The 21,894-nt window shown below is 40.3% G+C and overlaps 1 protein-coding gene across 1 annotated transcript; it reads right to left on the reverse strand.

Annotated features, from left to right (window-relative positions):
- Positions 1–2,281: 2,281 nt before the first annotated feature.
- On the reverse strand, positions 2,282–21,204 carry LOC110327506 (von Willebrand factor A domain-containing protein 5A-like). The gene is made up of 20 exons (XM_021206570.2): positions 21,122–21,204; positions 20,807–20,903; positions 18,354–18,411; positions 18,042–18,244; positions 17,505–17,727; positions 17,211–17,386; positions 16,861–16,975; positions 15,375–15,544; positions 15,069–15,157; positions 14,521–14,665; positions 14,058–14,137; positions 11,963–12,077; positions 11,124–11,288; positions 10,757–10,857; positions 10,265–10,509; positions 8,915–9,013; positions 8,716–8,820; positions 8,093–8,223; positions 3,745–3,871; positions 2,282–3,232 (listed from the first exon to the last, which is right to left on the reverse strand). Exons 3-20 carry the CDS (start codon positions 18,394–18,396, stop codon positions 3,153–3,155), a joined length of 2,412 nt encoding a protein of 803 aa, XP_021062229.1. The 5' UTR covers positions 18,397–18,411; positions 20,807–20,903; positions 21,122–21,204; the 3' UTR covers positions 2,282–3,152.
- Positions 21,205–21,894: the final 690 nt, after the last annotated feature.

A 21,894-nucleotide genomic window follows, 5' to 3' on the forward strand; every position in this document is an offset into this window, starting at 1 on the left:
AGACCCTGTGTTCCATCCAATAGCTGGCTGTGAGCATCCACTTCGGTGTTTGCCAGGCACTGGCATAGCCTCACAAGAGGCCGCTATATCAGGGTCCGAGATATAGGACCTCATTCTTAAAGCATTCATGGCTCTTTAGTCCTCAGGAGACAGAAAAATGTCATCCATGAAAGGAAGCACATGTGTTTTAATCCCAGCACTTGGGAGTCAGAGGCAGGTGGATTTCTGAATTCGAAAGTGAGTTCCAGGACAGCCAGGGCTACACAGAGAAACCCTGTCTTGAAAAACAAAACAAAACAAAATTATTTTTGTATTTAATTTAATTTCCTGTGTGTGTGTGTGTGTGTGTGTGTGTGTGTGTGTGTGTGTGTGTGTGTGTAAGGGTATGTGAATATGAGTGCAGTTGCCAGTGGAAACCTGAAGAGGGCGTAAGATCTCTTGGAGCTGGGATTACAGGCAATTGTGTCACACTGATATGAGTCCTGAGGACTGAACTCTGGTTCTCTGTAATGGCAGCACCTGCTTTAGACAATCAGGCTATCTCTCTTGTTCCAGAAAACAGAACTTAATTGTGACAACAGACACTTGATCAGATTTGAAGTGTGTTTGCTTGGTTGGCTTGTTGGTTTGTTGGTTTGTTTGAGACAGGGTCTCACCACAGAGCCCTGGCTGTCCTGAAATTCACTATGTATGCCAGGATGTCCTCAAACTCACGGAGATGTGCCTGCCAATGCCTCCTGAATGCTAGGGTTAAAAGGCATGCACCACCACATACATATATTTATGTCAGGGTGTCTGTTGGGGGTGTATGCACAAAAGTACAATGGCCAATAGAGGCTAAAAGAGAGGGTTTTGTGTGTGTGTGTGTGTGTGTGTGTGTGTGTGTGTGTGTGTGTGTGTGTTTTGGTGGTTTTTTTTGGTTTTTTGTTTGTTTTGTTTTGGGGTTTTTTGTTTGTTTGTTTGTTTGTTTTGAGACAGGTTTTCTCTGTGTAGCCCTGGCTGTCCTGGAACTCATTCTCTAGACCAGGCTGGCCTCAAACTCAGAAATCTGCCTGCCTTTGCCTCCCAAGTGCTGGGATTAAAGGTGTGTGCCACCATGCCCGGCTTAAAAGAGAGTTCTTAATACCCTGTAGATTCTGTGACTCAGGTACTGAGAACTGATCCTGTATCCTTTTGAAAAACAGCACACTTTTAAACAACTGAACCATCTCTCCAGCCCATAAATCTGAAGAAGGTACAATTTCCTCCCATGGAAACTCAAGAAGGAAAACAATGATGATGATGGGGATGATGGTGATGATGTATTGATGGGGTAGCAGCAGCCAGGGACTTCCATCCAACTGATGACTCATTGCAATGAATATTTGCAACTCTATATGCGTACAAAAGGGTATGCTGTGGAACACAGAGTGACACACTACAGCTTCCACACGAGATGGGTTTTGTTTATTACGCTTTCTGGTTGTTGTTGTTGTTGTTTAGAATTTTATTTTTAGTTTCTTTTGTGGCGAAGGTTGCAAGACCAGAGGGCAGATACAAAGGAGTGAGGAGATGAGTAGGATTGGGGTGCATGATGTGAAACTCACAAAGGATCAGTAAACTTATTTTGAAAGGAAAACACATACTTCTAAAAAGCCAGTTTATTTAAGTTTAAAAAAAAAAGAGAGAAAGAGTCTGCCCACAGAGGATATTGTGAAAGTGGAGCTAAACTGGCAGAAATTGAGAATTTTTTTTTTATAAAGAAACACATATGTCTCCCAATCTTCATGTCAGACTAATGAAAAGGAAATCCTACCTCCAAAATGGGAACTGATTTATAAAACCTATGATACACATACACACACACACACACACACACACACACACACACACACACACACACACACATCTATTTGGCCCTTTATTTCAATTTTAATCCTTCTTCAGGACCTTGAAGATGATGGACTTAGAGAAATCACATTGGAGAAGTCTTGGGCTACCTAAACTTGGAGAAGGCCTAGGTCCTTTTGTCCCTCTTTCCAGTGTAACTATATTGAATAAATTTTTATTCTATTTTGTACCATTAATTTACCTTTTAAAATTGGCTTCTTGGAGTCAGGTGGTCAAATCTGGCTGAAGGCACAAACCATGCCCTGTTAACAAACACAGTGTGAACAATGGGCATATCCAAATTTTGGGGCTGAAAATGGAATAATAGATCTTAACTCATGCTCATTGAATCAATTGACAAAAGACTAACACAATTTCAGAGTAGAAATATCCACTTTAATATTGGTAAAACATCAATCTGGAGGCATGGGGTCATTTAATATGATAGGGTATGTGAAAGAAAGTGTCAGAGTGATCAGGGAACTCCAATCTTTACGGACTGAAAAACAAAACATACTCAGTTCTCATCACAACCTACATTAATTCTGAGTAAACCAGACCATAACCAAACTCATGGGTTTAATGGATTTAAGCTAGGCCTAAAGATTTCATCATCAACCTTCTATAGAATGGTTAATGGTTAAGGACAGACATTTATTTACAAGTTTGACTCATCTCAAATCACTTGTGCAGGAGAAAGAAAGGTGTAGAGCAGACTGACAAGGGATACATAGAGTGAGTGCATCAAGAATGTTCCCAACAGTAACAATGAGCAAAATGGGAACCCTGATTCTCTGTGATCTTGAAGTTACAATGACCCTGGCATTGACTTGCAGTTTACATCTGACTTCTTCCAAGAATGGAAATTGGATTTGAGTATATAATGCATATAATGACAAAATCTATAAAATGAAAGGTGAGTACCAAAAGGATAATGAAGACAATTATTAGACGCAGGGATTCTCTAACAACACTGTCACAGTTCATCCTTAGACTGGAGTAAAAGATGTTTTTAAAAGTTAGGAGAACCATCACGACATGCAAATGTTCTATACTGCTCCAAGATAGGAAATAGTTTCTATGTCTACCAGCACACAGACATCGGGGACACACAGACACCCCAAGTTTTATCCAGTGGGACCTACAATAGATAGCCAGAGCTCATCCTTCACTTTTATACTAAGATACAAATGATAAGATACAAGACAAAAATCTATCTTTGCAGAGAAGGTGAAGGATGTGGCAGGAGGCAGGAAAGAATGACCTTCTCCTGGGCATCACTCTCATAACTTGAAGATTGAGGGACTCACAGATGTCTTCAAGAGCTTGTTGGCAGTACGTATAAGCTTGTTGAAACCACGGACTGTGGGGAGGAGAAAGAAGAGTCAAGGCTGTGAGATAACCGACGGGGAGAAAACTCATTCCTTGACCTCTCTCATCCTCTCAAGTCATCTACCCTCACTTCTATTATATCTTTCCTCAGTACTCCTGGCTCTTCTTTTCTGTGTGCTCCAGTTAGCCTTTAATCTAGTCAGCAACAGGGAGACAATGACTGCCCAAGGAGCATCCAGGACTATGGAGATTCAGCTTAGTACTGAGTACCAGAGGATGGTTGCTACTACACTGTGTCCTTGCCACTCGACACCTCCCCACCTTTGCCCCTTCACCTTTACTCATTCCTTTCCACCCCCAATTACAAACTTCAACCATATTCTGCCACAGAAAGATGAGCTAAGGGAGCAGAAAAGCTCCAAATTAGCATGGTGGAAGTGAATAGGGACTATCCAGTGGTTATTCCCTGTCAGGCCTGGAGTCACAGTAGCTGCCTTCCTAAAGAAGAAGGAAAAGGGGTGGGGGCTGTGTTTGTGTTCCTACCTGAATTATTGTGAAGCCAAACCACAGCCTTTCTTTCCAGAAGCTCCCACTCGTCCTTCAATTCCTTGCCATTGGCATGCAGCCAGATCACAGCCAGCATTGTAGCCCAAGCTGAGGGTTCTAACACCTGCACAGACAGAGAATTCTCTCATACCCAGGATGGATCAAGAAGTCCCTCAAGATGAAACATGCAAAACATCATGTCTTCTGTATCCGCCAAACTGCTGCTGCATGGAGTTTGTTCCTTATCTATCCCCACCATGCACATATCATGTGAGGTATTTTTCCTGATTATCAGGTTAGCAATCCACTGGGTCTTAGGACAGAAGTGTCTTGCGCTTTAAGTCCAGTACAACCTTTAGGTCAGCAATGGGAACTAGTCAAACACCTCTGAGAAGATGCTCCCACTATGCCCAGAGAAGAATATATGTATGTATATATATGCCTTTACAAAATATTATCATTATATTAATCATCTTTCCTATTTCTGGTCTGGAAAGGGGAAATGAAAATTTTCAACTTAATAGTTGCAAGAAAAAAGCGTCATAGAAACATAAAATATTTTCTCCAGTGTTATCCTAGAGTTAATGACAGAGATGAGACAGAAGACCAAATTAATCCTTACTAATCACATCGTTACATGAACACTTCAGGAAAATAATTTCATCCATGAGTTTTCACTCATTGTTTCTTAAGGTTTCAGTTTTTAGACTCAGCAGATCAACGAACATTCATGCTTTATAGTATGACTCTCCACATCCAGACAGCTTTCTTGTCCTCTTTGAATGAGGCTGTTTCAGAACCTGTACTTCATCCGTAAGAAAACTGTTCATGTGAAAGAACTAAGAACATCAGTCATGTTCTCTTTCTCTAAAGGATCACAGCAATTTTTTAAACACACCCTGAAATGGTCACTTCTGGAAGTAAGTGTATTTGGGAAATTCAGTGATCATGACCAAAGCATTTGGCTTTAGAGGTCAGCCTGTGGCCCTGACCAACCATCAGAACTTCTGCTTTTTGCTGTGTTTCAGCCAGTTGTAATGTCCGACTTCACAAGAAACTTCTGTTAAGACATTGCGTCTCTCCTCTGTGCTTGTATAGGTGAGAGTCGCCATATTTGCTTTTATTTATAATATAGGTTATGGTCATTTAATGAAATAAAATCCCAATTCTCTTATCTAATACTTTCAGAACCCAGACCCACTTTTCTTTATTTTGGATCAGGATTTTTATTGCACAAACTACCCATCCCTCAGTTCTGTCACACATCAGAAGCAACATCTGGGTCTTCATGTTCATTAGAATTTTTTTTGGAAACACTGGCCAACGTAAAGATGCAGAACTTGGAGGATTTAATAAACATTCAAATAAAATAATTAAATACTTAAAAAACACTACAGCTTAAAATACATTCACTATTTATTGCTACATATTTCCAACTAGTTTATACTTGGTCCAGATACTTCTTTTTTTTAACAATAAAATCCTTTACTGAAACCTTCTACACCAGCTCTCTGATGACTTTATTCTGTTAATCTGCTTGCCATGATGAAGAAGGGATCTACATCTCACATGTGTTGCTCTCAATCAATCTCTGCTAAACATTTCATTATCCCTGTATCTTCTTTGCAATTTTTATTAATTATTCTTTTCTTTTAAATAGCATTTTTAAAATATAAAAACACAACACTAAACACATGTCCTTTAAAATCTTCAAATACTCATGTTTTTAAGGAGAAAAATAAACAGAACAGCAATTTTAGCACTTTGATATTGTTTCAAGCGCTTTATACTGCAAGACTTGTACTTGCCCAACATGAGCAGTATATACCCATGGACTGTATCTTCAACTGTTCCTGTATATTATAGTTGTATATACCTGTGAACTGTATTCTCAGCTGCTTGTGTATTTTATGTTACTATATACACTACAAATCACCATATTAACATTTTATCTATACCAAATAAATTCTGTAATGTATAATGTATTTTTGTGCTGTCCCTTTGAAATAGCTGTGTGCTAAACACTGCACTTCAGTTAAAACCATGGCTTCTTTTTGCATTAGTCACATTCAAAGATATACAATAGCCATATTTCACTAGTGGATACTGTACTTGACAACAGTGGCTAGACACAAAGTGACATTCATATCATTACATTCCTAGTTTAGTAATATAGTAATTTAGAATATAATTTTCTTCATAATTTTGTAATTTATCCTATATTTTAAGAATTTATCACCAATTAGATGAATTACCAAATTATCCTACAATCTGAAGTATAATTTATCCAATCCCAATGAGTTAATATATTTGAAATAATTGGTCAGCCTACTGTGATTTCAACTAACTTTGACTAAAGTTGATTCAAGGTGAAGCCATAAACGGACTATTATAAGGAGTTCTTAAGAAACAGACTCACGGGGATAAGTAGATATGAGCCCAAAAGTTCATAATACCCAAAATACAATTCACAGACCACATGAAGCTCAAGAAGAAAAAGACCAAAGTGTGGATATTTCGGTCCTTCTTAGAAGGGGGAACAAAATACTAATATAGCAAATAAGGAGACAAATGTGGAGCAGATACTGAAGAAAAGGCCTATCCAGAGACTGCCCAACCTGGGGATCCATCCCATACACAGTCACCAAATGCAGACATTATTGTGAATAGCAAGAAGTACATGCTAACAGGAACCTGATATAGCTGTCTCCTGAGAGGTTCTCCCAGAGCCTAACAAAAACAGAGGGGGATGCTAACAGCCATTGGACTGAGCACTGGGTCCCCAGTGGAGGAGTTAAAGAAAGGATTGAAGGAGCTGAAGGGGTTTGCAACCCCATAGGAAGAACAATAATACCAACCAATCAGGCTCCCCAGAGCTCCCAGGGACTAAACCACCAACCAAAGAGTACACATGGAGGGACCTATGGCTCCAGCCGCATATGTAGCAGAGGATGGCCTTTTGGGGCATCAGTGGGGGAAAAGGCCCTGGTACTGTGAATGTTCAATGCCCCAGTGTAGGGGAATGTGTGGGCATGGAGGTGGGAGTGGGTGGGTGGGTAGGGGAGCACCCTCATAGAAGCAGGAGGAGAGGGGATGGGATAGGGTGATTGGTGGGGTAGGGGAACCAGGAAAAGGGAAAACACTTGAAACGTAAATAAAGAAACTATCCAAGAAAATAAAGATAAGAAAGTAAAATTTTCAGATGGGCATAAGTATCCTTCAGCTACTTCTCAGATGGACAAACTTATCCTTCTACAAATGTAAAAATCTGTCCTTGGACCCTTGAGCTCAGTGATGCCTATCTATTCATTCTTTGAGTTTTAACTATCCTTTAGGATCCACAGTTTGTAGAATAATGGCCTCCAAACATGTTTACATCCCAATCCTTGAATCTTATAAACAAACTCATTTATATCTCAGAATGTAAGATTAATGTCATGAACGTTGGTCTTGAAGTTCTCAGAAGCCTAGTGTGATCTCACGATTGTGCAAATGTGCTGAATCATTTACTGCTGCCTTCAGATGGAGACAACAATGGTAAAAGAGAAACCAGAGAGAAATGTAACACCCCTGACCTTAAGGATGGAAGGGAGTCTGATGAAGGGATAGCAACTGCCTTGGAAGATCCAGAGCACAAGGAAATAGACTCTTCCCAAGAGCTTTCAGAAAAAGAATATAGCTCAGTAAACATAATTTTAACTCAGTGAAAAGGTGTCTGTATCAGATTTAAATCATATGTAACTATAATACATTGAAGGGATTTTAATACACTATGCTTGTAAAAATCTGTTTAGCACTTGTTGATGGATATTTGCTTCAGAAATTAAAAAAAAAAAATCAATGCAAAAAGAAAAATAAAGACACAGACCTAGCACTCAACACAGCTCCACCCATCCCAGGCAGACAAAGTTTGTGATGTTCATTTTCTTTACCTATAAGTAGAAACACAAAAGAAAGCCACCTTCCCTACTTTACTGATGTGAGAGACAAGTAACAAGGCGCATATGAATTGCTTATCTAGCTAATTTTTACTTTTACAATGAAGAATCGAGCAGAGAAAATAAATGACATAGCAGAGGGCTTTGGATTTTCCTTTGTTATCTATTACTCTTAGAGTGAACTTCATATGAATACTACTCTTGTTCTTGTTCTTACAGTTCCATTATACTCACAAAACAATTAATCTCTGATTATTAGATGTTAATCTAGGCAGTACCATCCTCCTATTCTCCTATCTTAAGTAGACCTTGAGTCAGAAAAAAATTTTCACTACTAACAATATTGTATATATATAAAAAAAAAAAACCCAGTCACTCATTTGATTTTTTTTCTTTTTGGATCTTACCTCAGTAGGGTGTGCAGCTGTCATGTCTTCCAAACTAGTACTTAGAATCTTAGCTAAATCCTCATTCATATCCCAGGAACCATCTGCATTCTGGAGATATATCAGCTGTGCAAGACTATGCTCCTTACTCCCTTTGAGAAGAAAGGATAAAGTGTTTAGAAATTATGTAGCTATTGTTTCCCTAGCCTACCTGAGTGGCTTTCTGAATTCAGAGCCATACAATAGCAAGAGAAAGAAAGCCTCCAGATATCCTCAAGATGTATCATCACGATCAATATGTGAAGGGATGGCCAGCATCCATCCCATCCATAGAATGAGCCAAATAAGATGATACGTAAGTTCTGTAGGCCCTGCCTACAAGGGGCTTATGAAAGAAAAGATGGCAAACAGAAGTTTGTTAGTCTAAAAGACATACCAGAGCCCATTAGAAGAGGTTTTTAGATCTTACATTGTAGTTCAGTGGAGTTGGGCTGATCATGGCAAATGCACATACTCAAAAAAAAAAAAAAAAAAATCTCACCCGCTATCAGGTGCTCTTGATAGGTTTCCTTGGTAGGGAGATTTGAAGTACTAGTTCTTCAATCCCCATAGATCAGAGAAATACAATCTAAGGTCTCTCTCACCTTGGGGGTAACTGTCATATTTAGCCAGGTGGGGCAACTCAGGGCGAGTATCTGTATGAACCACACATTTCTTCCTCTGGCTATTCTGACGCTGTTGGGGTATGCCTAGTCAGATGTGTGAGAGACAAACCTTGGTAAGACAAACATTCTCTGAGATTGTAGCAGGCACTATGATGCATTGAACTTAAAGGATCCTCACCATTTGGCATGAGTATTGTAGCAGCACATTTTCCCGTGCCCTTTAGCCATGGAGGCAGAGTTACAGGAGCACTGGCACAGAATAAAGCTTTGGGATAACCTGAAAGACACCAGTACACACATTTACACTGAGGCATCCATGTTCTACAAAGCTGAAAAGGACAACGAAGTCTGATGATTTGAGAGCCAAGTACTCCCTTCTTCCTTAGCTTCAGTCATCATCCCTATGTCCCATTCTTCCCTGATATACTGTCTTCTAGTGCATTCTGAACCACTCTTTCTACCTTCCTTCCTCTGAAACCCCCAACACACAAGAATTAATCTTTCATCCATCTCTTGATTCATCCCAGGGAGCTCCTTTTAACCATGTCTTAACTTGAAGTAAATTTTTCTCCTCCCTTAAACTTGCTATCACTCCTAAAATGTCCTTCCCCAAGGACCATATCTGTAAGAAGAAGGGTTGAGAATTGGTGTTGGCAGCTTCTTCAGGCCCATATCATCCTACTTCCTCCATCATTTGGGTTACCTTCTATCTGTCTTCATATTTTCAGGCTTCTTTGTTACTTCCTATGATCCATTGAACTATCTGTAACCCAGGCAACTGACATCCTCTGTATTTCAACCTCTGACATCAACTGGACAATTCTGCTACTCATGTGGGTAGCAAATGCAATATTCTAATGCAAATAGATCTGACTTCTTCAAATCCAAGGACTTTGCCTCTATTTTACTTCAGCACCATCTCCTAACTCACTGTTCTACTTATCAAAATTTTATTGGCACACACATACACACACATAAACACACACACACACACACACACACACACACACACACACACACTACTCTCTTTCATACAGTATTTGCAGTGTTTTAACTTAGAGACTATTATATTTGTTCTCTGGCTATATTTTAGACTGAGTAACATGCCTTTTCTTCTTCATGTCTCAGTTGTTAGTTTTAGTGACTAAACTAACAATTAGTGATTGTTTCAGCCACTGGTCAACATTGTACTCTTCACATTCTAATCATCCAAACCACAGATTATCTTCAAATTGAACCTCATTCAAGGTTTATTTGTAATTTTGATGTTTAAATTTCTCCATGTTTCTTTTTTCAACACTTGGCTTCAACTCTTTTTCTCAACTGATATATATATATATATATATATATATATATATATATATATATACCCTTGGAAGAGGAAAGTTTAAGACTAGCCATAAATCCTGTATGTAGAAGGACAGGGGAAAAAGGAATGTGAGAATATTTAAAATTTTTTTTCTTTATATACCATTCTGAAGTAGTAAAAGCTCCTTATTCATAAATGTATTTATAGGATAAAACCTACCATCAGAGGGCCTTTTTGGACCTGCACCCAAGAGAATAGGCCTTGGGATATCCCTATGCACCAGGGGCCCCTGGATGGGCTCATTGAGCTCCTTGTTGATGGCAACAAAGGCTGTGAAGGAACTCATGACTCCAGACTCTAGGCTGATGTCCAACACATCTCTTTTATACATTATTGATGTCTCCTTGAAGCCAAAGTCTTTGGACTGGATCATGGACTTTGCAGCAAGACGGTGAATGGTGAGGCTGAAAGAATAAAACATTCTGGAAGTAAGAAGAAAAGTAACCTGCATGCCTTTTCGTAGGAGTCGATAAAAGCTACATGTCACAGGAGGAAGGAGATGTAGGAGAAAAGCTGGGTAATCTGTGAGTGAGCAAGAGATAAAATGTGATTGTAGGGACACAATTCTGTTCAGCATCAAGAAAAGGATTTGGCCATCAGAGACCACGGGGATAAAGAAAGAAGGAAAGGGAAAGAAAGCAGAACTCTCACTTGTCATCAGGCTTTGGCTGTAGAGAAAATGTCACTTTTTCCTCATAACTTTTACCATGAAGCTTATATGAGAGACACACTTCACCAGTTGCCTCTTCTTTCTGTATGTGAGAGAAGGAAAGACAAAGAGGAATTACTTGGAAGATGGTGGCTTTAAATGTCAGGTCCCTACCCCAGCTTAATATATCTGTCTATCCGGAAGCCATGTGTTCAGGAGAGCAGGAACCTGGTATGATAGGAAGAGTGCCTGAACAGCTCTAGTTAGAAATACAATAACCTGTTGAGACTCAAAACAATCTATTTTTACTTAATGAACCTGCCAGGAAAGTACCTGCACCAGGGAGAGAGATTAAGATTGTGGACTCACTGGTATCTTTCCAATCAGTAGGCTGTAGATGATTAGCCTTTGACCCCGAAAGATAGAAGTTTGTTCTGGAGATAACATAGGTGCAAACATCTGGGGAGGCAAATTCCAGCTCAGAGAGACATCCTCTACTACAGACTGTAAAGAACGCCTCAGAGATCTCAGGGCCTGCAGAAGAAGAAAGAGTTGATGACACTGATGACATACTGTATATAGAGGTCATGAGCCTTAATTAATTCTATGTCTAATTTCTACTGCCATATGAAGAAGTAACCTTATTGCTCTTTTGCAGTCCAAAGTTAAGATATTTCACACATAAACATGAATAGATGAAATGCTGAGGGGAGGAGATTCACAGGGAAGAGATTTAGTAAAGATGATACTGTGAGTCAGAAGCTTAGAAATATATCAGGAGATGGCTATATCAATTTGAAGTCACTTTGATTTTATAATACATATCACACTTGATCTTTCTCTTTTGCCTGATATCTTTTGCAGTAAAGGTCGGATATAACACCAAAAGAGGTTCTGAAGCACTTATGCAGATTCCTAAGTGTGACATCCAAAGCTCTTTGTCTGTCTGGTTTCAACACAAAAGCCTGAACTGTCAACAAATCATCTCTGAGCTAATGAATAAAAGAACCAGAGACATTTGTCTACATACTATAGTGAGCCCTCTTTCCATGGCCAGATTTGTCACCACTAAGTATATGAGCTAAACATTGGAGGCATCAGAAAATGTGTTCTGGAGCTAAGTTGGACTCCAACCCTTGAAGAAATGTCCCTTTTTGTCACAGATTTTAATTGTAGTATTCACTTCTTTATACATCGTTGATCCTCACCTTGGACTGCATTCTGTCATTGCCTGTGATAAACTCTGCAGTGCCCCCTGACACCCGGGCAAGGTTCTTGATTAAGCTAGTGGAGGCCCCTTCTCCAATGCCAAATGAGAAACATCTGTGAATGTAAGAAGATGAGGTTAAAGATGGAACCTGAATGGAATTATCAATTTAACACACCATTATCACAAATTATATGAACACAGGGTACTTTCTTGAATAACTACATAATAACTGCTATTCATTAAGTATGTTCTACTTTAAAAATACATAATATGTCTCACAATTGTGACACAATTTACCTATTCAGTGTCTCCTGAAATAATCACATATTTCATTTTAACCTTCAGATCTGAAGTACAAAAAATCAAAGAAATCTGTCCAAAGTCATTCCTTACCAACTGGTCTGTCTAAATACAAAATTCCTCTTCTAAAAAAAAGAAGAAAGATATGAATAGTGAACAGCACCTTCTTGAAACTGTCTAACATAGTGTTGGCCTTGCTAGGGAGAATGTCAGGTGAGGAGCATGTGCCCTGCTTTTCTAAGGGAAAAGTTCTCACTCTGTCCAAGTCTATGAATAACAAGCTGTGGTTTTTGTTGTTGTTTTTGTTGTTGTTGTTTTCCATAATTTCATTTCTCAAGAAGAACAGTATATACAAAGACAATATATGATCGGTAAATTAAACAAGTATTTTAGATGGTGTAAAAAAGTTTTCATTGTAAATCAATACAGTATAATTTGGGCCTGTTTATTGAACTCTTTTGATTGAGTTAATATAACTCACAGTTCCCAATGATATCAATTATAAAGCTAATGCTCTAAAAAAAAAAATGCAAGAATCAGGACTCAGCTCTTAATTACAGAAAACCAGCTGGGGATTCTCTTCTTACAGAACACAGATCTTTATATCATATGCAAAGTTTCTAATATAAACTTTCAACTATGAGATCTATACTATCTTTCTGTATAGAATCAAGTTAAAAGTTGTTCATGCCTGTTGACTTGCCTAGAACTCACAACACTGCTTTATGTGGAAGTTAGTGAAAATAATAATTACAATGACAGAAAATATTTGTGATACTTAAATTGCATCAGGGTAATTCCTGATGCTTATAGAGTTTTATTATTTCTAGTATCACAGTAAACTTTAAGTAAATACTGTTACTCTCTCCATCTTGAGAAGAAATTCAAGTGTTAGGCTGAGTTGTTAAGTAAGACATACAAGAATTAGCTGTATAGCTTAAGTTCCAGCACTCAGTCTGGGTTCTCCTCATGGAAATGCCAGCTGCAGTTTCCTAAGCCAGCAGAAAACTAGAGAAAATAGATCTATAAATAGTTCCTTTTTGTTTTTTTTGAGAGTTTCATACATGTATACAATCTATTTTAATCATACCCACCTTATACTACTTCCTCCAAATCCTCCTATACCCTCTATTTCAACTGTCTCCTCTATCAACTTTTTTTTTTTAACACACAGAGTCCACTCAGTGCTCTCCATGCTTATGTGGATATAAGAATACCTACTGGCACATGGGCAACCTACCAGTGGCCACTGCTCTAAACAAACTGGCTTCCCTGCCCTAGCAATGCTCATTTGCCAAAGCTTCACTCAATGGGAATGACTCCTTCTCCCATTTATGCTGGTATTTCTACAAAGCAATTTCAACAAATACTATTTGAAAACATTAAAGAAACTAAAACACCTAAATTCTATTTCTACAAAGATAGTAAAAACTTGGGTGAAGATCTCAGAAGGCATCAATTTACCTTCTGGAACAAATAGCAAGAATAGATAAACAGGTAAGAATCTAAGCATGGGCTTTCAAAGAGCAGTGTCCCTTGTTACAGAGTTGTGGTCAGAACCCTCTGGGGACATACACACTTAATAGTTTCAAAAAGGTAAGGATAAATTAGGTTTGTTTTTTTTTTTTTTTTATATAGTTGATGTTATTTGGAGTACTGTTTTTATTTTCATAGAAAATAAATAATCACTTGATATGTCTTCAAAGTGCTTAGTATCAGGTAATGCTTGGCTACAGTTTGGCCTTGCTAAAATCCCTCTGTTTCCCCAATAGAAATGGAGACCACCCTAATACCTGTGCTTCTTGCTCTGGAACATAACTTCTCTGATTACACTAAACGTTTCAACAACTTCTCCATCAGTGAAGACAAAGACCTGCACAAAGCAAACAGTAGAATATCCATCAAGTCACTGTCAAGTTCATTTAAAGAGAATAGAAGTTAACCCTTGAACCACTTCAAATTCTCTGGTGCCTCTTTAAACAGGCAGGAGATCACCATTCTCCAGTGTTCTTCTTTAGCTTACTATGTTTGCATGGTGTTAGCACAAAACCACTGGGAGTTTCAGCCATTAACACACTAGTTTTGTTTAAGTTCAGAAGACAAGTACCTCTTATTTTTATTTCTCTCTCCTATATAGCAGAAGCCTGAAGTACCTACCGTGTTTCCATAATTTTTCAGTGACATTCAAGGACATACATTCTTAAGGAGAATTTTCATTCTCTCTGCCCCCTGTGTTAGTTTTGGTCCAATTATTACCTGTAAGGGATGCCCTGGGATTGGGGGCTTCCTAAAAATTTTCCGTAGTGGTGTTAAAAGTTCAGTCCCTCCTAGATCCGCCAGCAAACGCTTCACTTTCTTCACTGCAATCTGCATGGTTTCCTGATTGTACATCACACTGTCCCTGAGAGAGGCAAGCACACGTGGTCACATGATGGCACACTATCAAGTTTCCAGGGCTGAGAAATCCCTATCAAATGCAATCCTCCCCAAATTTCCCCTAAGCTCAGGTAAGTTTTACACCTACCCTTTCACAATGCATTTTCTCCCTTTAAAATATATAGTTTATGTGAATTTATAACAGTGTGTGTGTGTGTGTGTGTGTGTGTGTGTGTGTGTGTGAGATAGCACACCTGTGAAAGGTCAGAAGACAATTTGTGGGAACTGATTTTATTTTTCTATCTTCCACACGAGTTCTGGTTAATCAAACTTGGGTTGTCAGGCTGGGCAGCAAGGTTCCTACCTACCTAGCTATCTTGACTGCAAGCCCTGTCATAGCTCCTTGACACCTCTTTCTAGGAACTTACGGAAAGAACTCCTCATGGGTGGCTCCAAATCCATAGATGTTGAAATAGCAGCCCATTGGCAAACTCTTCAGTAGCAGAATCAATGTTTCCTGGAGGTGAGAAAGTGTGACCAGCAAAGTGATTGGGTGTGCACATGCACACACACCTGGTACAAGTGTGGAGGGTGTGGGTTGTCACAGTACTTTATTCCATCTTGTATGCTAAGGGAACCCCAAGAACTCAGACAAGGAACATACCTCCATCTCCAACAGAGCTGAACTGAACCACTTCCTAACCCCAGATTCATCCTCAGTGAGTTTCTTTTACCTTGGCAGCATCTATTCTCAGCTGAGACTTGTCCTTGGAACTCATGGGGCTATTCATGCTTCTTGAACGGTCCATAAGGAACACAAATTCTCCACGTTTTGTTGTGGTCTCCACTTCTGGGATATCTGGGTAGAAACTCACCATTGCAGAAGGTGCTCCCATTAAACTATCTATATAGAAAGGATTAAGACCTTGTAAGACAAAAAGAAACTCAAGAATTCTAAAGTCCCTAAGAACACTTTGATGATATAGGTTTAAAATCTCAGCTACTTCCATAGCTAAAGAAGAAAAATCACAAGTTAAAAGTATTCTGGGAGACAGAATGAGTCCATGGCCAACCTGTGTAATTTAATGAAGTCCTTTCTCAAAGAAAATACAGCACACTAAATAGAGTGCTGGTGTTACAGGTCAATTGAAGCATTTGCCTAACATGTGAAAGACTCTGGACCTACTCATTCACTTCCGACTCTCCCTCTCCTTCTCCCTCGACCTCCCACTTTCCTTCCTACCCCACCCCACACCAATCCCCCCAAATCAACTGTGAACTGAACAGTGAGCTGGAAAAATATAAGCCCAAATCCTATTTTGTTTTGTTTGGTTTGGTTTTGTTTTGTTTGGTTTGGTTTGGTTGTATGTGTGTGGTTTGGTTTGGTTTGTTTCTTTGTGTCCTTCCTCCTTTTTTGTTAATATTTTAAACAGTTTGCTTGCAAAGGGCTGGAGGTGAGTTATGAACATTCAAAAGATAAAGGAGAAGAAATATGAAGATGAAAAAGGAGGATTAGCATATAAAAGTAACAGTGGCCCTGGTGTCATTGCCAATGAATGTTCATTTCCTGGCAGCTCAAAAAAATATGTGAGCTACCAAGGACTAGCATTTACCAACATTTGCTGAAAGCGTCCATGAATTTGAACTTCTTCAACAAATCAAAGTAATGAGTATTTATTTCATTGGTTTTTAAGATGTTAATTGCAGGGTCCAAATGATAGCTTGGCGGGTAAAGCTGCCATATTTGGACATTTTTGAACCTTTGAGAAGGGGAAATGCCATAAAATTATTTTGAATTATATCTTTTAAAAACAGTTCAAGTTTATACCATTTCCATTTTTCAAGCTATTTACTCACATTCTTCTTCCAACTATTTATTAATGGCCTTAAACATCCTGATGATTGTCAGACAGTGGGAGGCAGAGACAGGCAGATTTCTGAGTTCGAGACCAGCCTGGTCTACAGAGTGAGTTCCAGAACAGCCAGGGCTACACAGAAGGCCTGTCTCGAGAAAACAAACAAACAAACAAACAAACAACAACAACAACATCCTGATTATTAAACTACGTTTGGATAGAGAAGTGTGAGGACTTTTAGTATTTCAGACTGCTGGTGTTTTCCTGATCACTTAACAGAACAATCAAAGTATCAATATTTGAGAGTAGTTTTAAGGCAGGGTGAGCTCTGAGGGGGCAAATTTCCAAATTAGGAAGAAATTACCTGATGGCCTTCCAGACATCCCCATCTCCACAGCTACACTGGGACTGTGCACCTTCCTATAGAAAATCAGGAGTTCCACATCCCGGTCAAACCTGTGTCCTTCAGCCAAGGAAACCTGAGGAAGGGACCAGCAGAGGAGCCATGTTAGAACTTTCACTAATTGCTTCAAGTGGTTTAAAATCCAATCTAGGACTGCAGGTTTCCATGAGCAGCATGAAAAGAGTAATTGTACAAAGGGTAGGTAAGAAAGATAGTAGCTTAGAAAGTGTGGAGGATCTCGTAAAGATGAGGACCATGAACGAGGTCAACAGGGAAAGCACTAAAGAACTGGGAAGTCTTGCATTATTTACCTGAGCTGAGGTCTTGTTATCTCCAGTGTACTCAATGGGATTCAAGGGACAGTTGGATTGGATTGTACTGATACCAAGCTGGGAGCTGATGGTGGCAACCATGCTGAGTGTGTAGGGCAATTCTTCCAAAGGGACTATTGGGGTCTTCATATCCAGGTTACTGTCCTCACGTCCATCTACAGAAAGAACCCCAGTTTGGTGTTTCTTGTCAACACATCTAGCACTCCAAAAATGCTTTGTACTTTCCCAACTTATGCCATCAAAGGCAGGTATCCAAAAGGGAGGGGCACTCACCGGAGAGATGGTATCTAGGATTCAGGATGGCGGGGAGCACATAACGCAGGGCCCCATCATCTTCCAAGGGAAGTTCTTGCACATATCTCAGGGTCAATGACACTTTTGACCCTGGTTGCAGGTTCCCCACATTGCAACAGAAGACATCCCTGGAACACTTGTCTTCCTCCAGTAAGTAGGCCTGATATCCTCCAGAGAGGGCCTCTTCATACCTTTTGTGGGCCTTCAGGACATAACATGAGTGGTGGAGACAGAGGATAACACCAATGAACAATGAATGGACACCTAGGAGGCACATAGAACCCAGACTGTTTCCCAGGGACTTTGACAGGCACTGTCACTGAAGCAGCTACCCTCTGGATGACAAATTATCTCCACCCCCAAATAATTTTAGGCAAATAGATTAGAAGTAAATGAAGGATAAATCATTCAGTATTTGATTTTTTTTTTTTTGAGTTACTGTATTTGATTAATGAATGTCTAAGGAGAAAGCGCTACATAAACAAGAAGGGGAGGGGATAAACTCATCCCTCAGACCTGGTACTTGTCCTGAAGTTCTGCCACAATTCTCTTCCCATCCACAAAGGCCTCAAAGCTGTAGACAGCAGAGTCTTCATCCATGGGGAACACAAAGAAGGTCTCCAGGGGTGATTTCTCTTCATTCTCATAGTTTAGGGTTGCAGACACACCAGCCACAAAATCGTTGATGGACAGAGTCACAGCAATGCTCTTCAGTGCCACTAGGGAAAGATCAGGGTTCTGTAGTTCAACCAGATGTGCTAGAGTCACACCCACAGAACTCCCTAGGTTCTAAAGAATCCCGCGCTAAGGGTCTTGGCTCTTGCTTACCTGGATCTCTAACGCTAGTGAGTAAGCCGCTAGAATGCACCATGTTGATGATGTGGTTCTGTGGAAAGATACATCATTTCCTATAGTACATGGTTAGAGTCAAGCACTCAAATACTACCACCTGACATCTCTCTGGCAGAAAGCATGCAGAGTGACTGTTTTAGAGCTAGAAAGGAAGGATGTGGTGTGAGGAGACAGAGATGTAAAAGATAAGGTTTCTATTAAATGGCAAACTAGGTGGGAAGATATAAGAGTCCTGAGGTGTCCACTCACAGGAAATGTCTGAGGCTGCTTTACACAATAATTCTACTTTCCCTGAAGTATGACTAATGCACTGCATCTCATACCTACTGAATAGGTACCATAAGTTTAGCCCCACTAAGCATTAGTATGTTCTGTCTAAGACCTGAACCATAATACCAGCATAAAAATGTGTCAATCATATGGACCGGCTTTCTAGACCAGGGGAGTCTTAGAAGGATTTCATCAATGATGTCATCAGTGTTGCTGTTGTTATGGTCACTACTTTTCAATAAACATCTCCTGCTTATTATTTCATTCACATCACTCAGAGACCTGTGTGAGCAGCTATGCAATCTGAGGGTTGTGGCTCCTTGTAAGTGAGTTGCCCTAGAGGGCAGAATGCAAATCCATCACCAAGGTTGCCTTCCAACTTTTCTAATTTACACACGTATATGATATATGCGACAGAACCTCAATTTAAAAGTAAGATATCCCAATTTCGTTTTTATAATATTATAATATTTTTTAAAGCTAGAACATGTTATGATTTAAAAAGAAAAAACTGGAAGGAGTTCATGCATTATGATGACCATGACTGTCCTACCACAGAGTCTGTATGTTGTTTGAGTCTCCCTGTTTGGTAGCTATGCAGGTTCTAAGGGCCCTGAAGTCCATCAGGAATGATGGACCCTTCCCTTTAGGCTGGCTTTGGACTCCACTTCCTGGTAACGTTCTGGAGAGAAACATGAGCTTGGCCTCACTTCAGGATTGAGAATACCATGTGAAAATGGGGAGGTATGAGGGTTTTGGGGGGGGCATTAAAGGAGAGGTACTTCTTCCAGGTGAAAAGAATAAATCTGAGTTCTACCTAAGGCCCTGGTTAGAGCCCTGCATTATCTGTTGTTCTCCTTTTCTTGGGAGTTAATACAGTTGGGCTTGTCAGTCACCTGGCCAGGAACCTCTCCAAAAGTCTGCCAGCTAAAGAGAAAGGACTACCTGACTTAACGGGATAATTAATTTACCCTGGCACCCGTTAGCCCTCCCACAATGCGGGGTTCCCAGAGTTTCTATCACACAGGACTCTGATGCCTACTGGCTTATGGTAGTAGGACAGACTTCCTAGATGTTTCTCTATAGACCTACCTCTCCTTCGACAGCCGCATAAATGCCTAAAATAAGGGCATGGATAACCTCTCTTCTCCTTCTAGCAGATGCCAAGTGTTTTGTCTTCCTCCAACTCTAATATAACCATCCTGGAACTTCCTTCGAAGTCAGCTTCTTTCTTAATGTTTTTATTAAAGAGTCTAAAATCCCATGCAAGTGAACAGCATTTTTCCCACTAACACCTAGGATGGGTGTTTCCATGAGAGCATTCTGTACATGATTATCACCTAGCTTTCCTTACCCTGTTGTGACAAAATAAATAAATAAATAAATAAATAAATAAATAAATAAATAAAGTGACCTGAGCTGCAGTGGCAGGCACCAACAAAAGGTATTTTCACTGGAGCTGAAGTGTCACTGCCTGGAGCACACAGCGTGCTCAGGACAACTGTTGCTCTAATGCTGATGAACTGGCTGAAGGGGCAGTCGATTTAAATACCTCCACCTTCCTCCAACCATGCAAATAAGGGCTCTTGTCTTTCTTTGTGGCGCAGCCCTACCTCAAAGGTTCCAAGGCACTGGACAGTGCTGCTCCTGGGCCACCCATCCTCATCTAAATAGCAATTACAAATACGTTGTAAGTTGTGACGTATCGTAGTGATACAGCATTTGCTTAGTATAGGTAGCGCGTGCGCGCACACACGCGCGCGCGCGCACACACACACACACAGAGAGAGAGAGAGAGAGAGAGAGAGAGAGAGAGAGGGAGAGAGGGAGAGAGGGAGAGAGGGAGAGAGAGCGAGCAATCTGCATGCTGATCACACACACCCACTCCCACAAATCAGCAGCTATGATTCTGGCTCAACTCTCTACTTTATTCTTCAACAACTGCGGAATAAATCCTGGCTGTTAAAATGTTTTACCGCTTGACAGCAAAGCAAGAATTGCAACAGATGATAATTTATGAAAACACAGAGCATCTAGGAAAACATACGAGGAAGGGGAGGGGCGTCCTTTAAATAAGACAAAATGCCATAGGAAAGGCCTGAGGCCAGGGAAAAGAATGTCTAATGTCATCAATAGGAAGCTTAGAGCAGGAGACTCACCCGGAGGAGCAAGGGCTGAAAGATGTAGTGGCAGCAGAGATCTCAGGCTGGCAGTGGCCACTGCAGGAGGCTGAGAGGAGAGAGGCAGACCAGTCACCTGTAGTGAAAAACAAAACAAATATCCTTTATTTCCTGAATCTAACCTCATAGTAAATTTCGCTCGCGGAGGGATTTCCCTGTCTGTCCCTTCCACCCTTTCTCATATAAACAGTCAATTGTGGCAAGGCTTCATTCTGCCTCTCGGGAAAAAATTGAGAAAAGTGTCTCTTTAAGGTAGAGAGTTTCCTCAGGTGGGACCAAACAAGATCCAAGAACCTGTTGTTTTTGCTGGTGGTGAACGTGAAAGACCGAGGGCTTCTCAGTGAGTCGCTCGGGATCAGCTCCGGAGTGGACCCTCAGGGCAGAGCAACTGCAGAGAAGGGGGCGGGAATGGGAAGAAACAGCTGGCCACTCCCCTGCTGTTGGCTGCTGGGAACTAGAAGCTATCCATGGGGGAGACTTGGAAAGGGGAGCATACACAGCTTGTAAACCAAAAGAGGGTAATTTCAACTTTCAATTGTCTACTCTTAATTTTCAGGACCTCAAGATTTACAAAAATGGTCAGTTTTCCTGAGATTTATTTATTTATTTATTATTTTAAGAACTTAAGAGCGCCAACCAGTTTTCAGTTTTCGTTCTAACTGCACTCCCATGGCTCAATTTTATATAAAACTGATAACTTAATTGACTGAAAGGAAAGGAACTTTGGAGTTTGAAGAAGTAGGCGAAAGATTTTAGGGAAGTAGAGAAAGAGAAGGTTTCAGACAGACGAGAACAAGAGGGACTTGCTTGAGGTTATTGGATGATTAAAGGATTCTTGCACCCCATAAACTTCCAATGGCGCAGAAATCACCCACAAGTACCCACTCCCCAAACTTGGAGCTTGCAGTTAAGACAAGCCCCTAAAGGGGATGGTCCTCCTAAGTAAGCGGAGACCGGGATGGGAAGGCAAGGTTTAAGTCCAGGATGGGGGTGGGGATGTGTTTTTAGAGCTGGGAGTGGGGTGTCTGCAGAGCTGGCTCTTACCTTCCGCAGAAATCCCGGTGCTG

This window comes from Mus pahari, chromosome 10 (genome assembly GCF_900095145.1).
Source record: "Mus pahari chromosome 10, PAHARI_EIJ_v1.1, whole genome shotgun sequence".
NCBI lineage: Eukaryota > Metazoa > Chordata > Mammalia > Rodentia > Muridae > Mus > Mus pahari.

Coding starts and splice junctions, on each gene's coding strand:
- LOC110327506 (XM_021206570.2), bottom strand. CDS start 18,396: ATGGTGCATTCTAGCGGCTTACTCACTAGCGTTAGAGATCCAG. Junction 14,138..14,520: donor TCCCAGGGCATCCCTTACAG/GTAATAATTGGA, acceptor TGCTTTGTGCAG/GTCTTTGTCTTCACTGATGG. Junction 3,233..3,744: donor TTGGCTTCACAATAATTCAG/GTAGGAACACAA, acceptor TCCTCCCCACAG/TCCGTGGTTTCAACAAGCTT.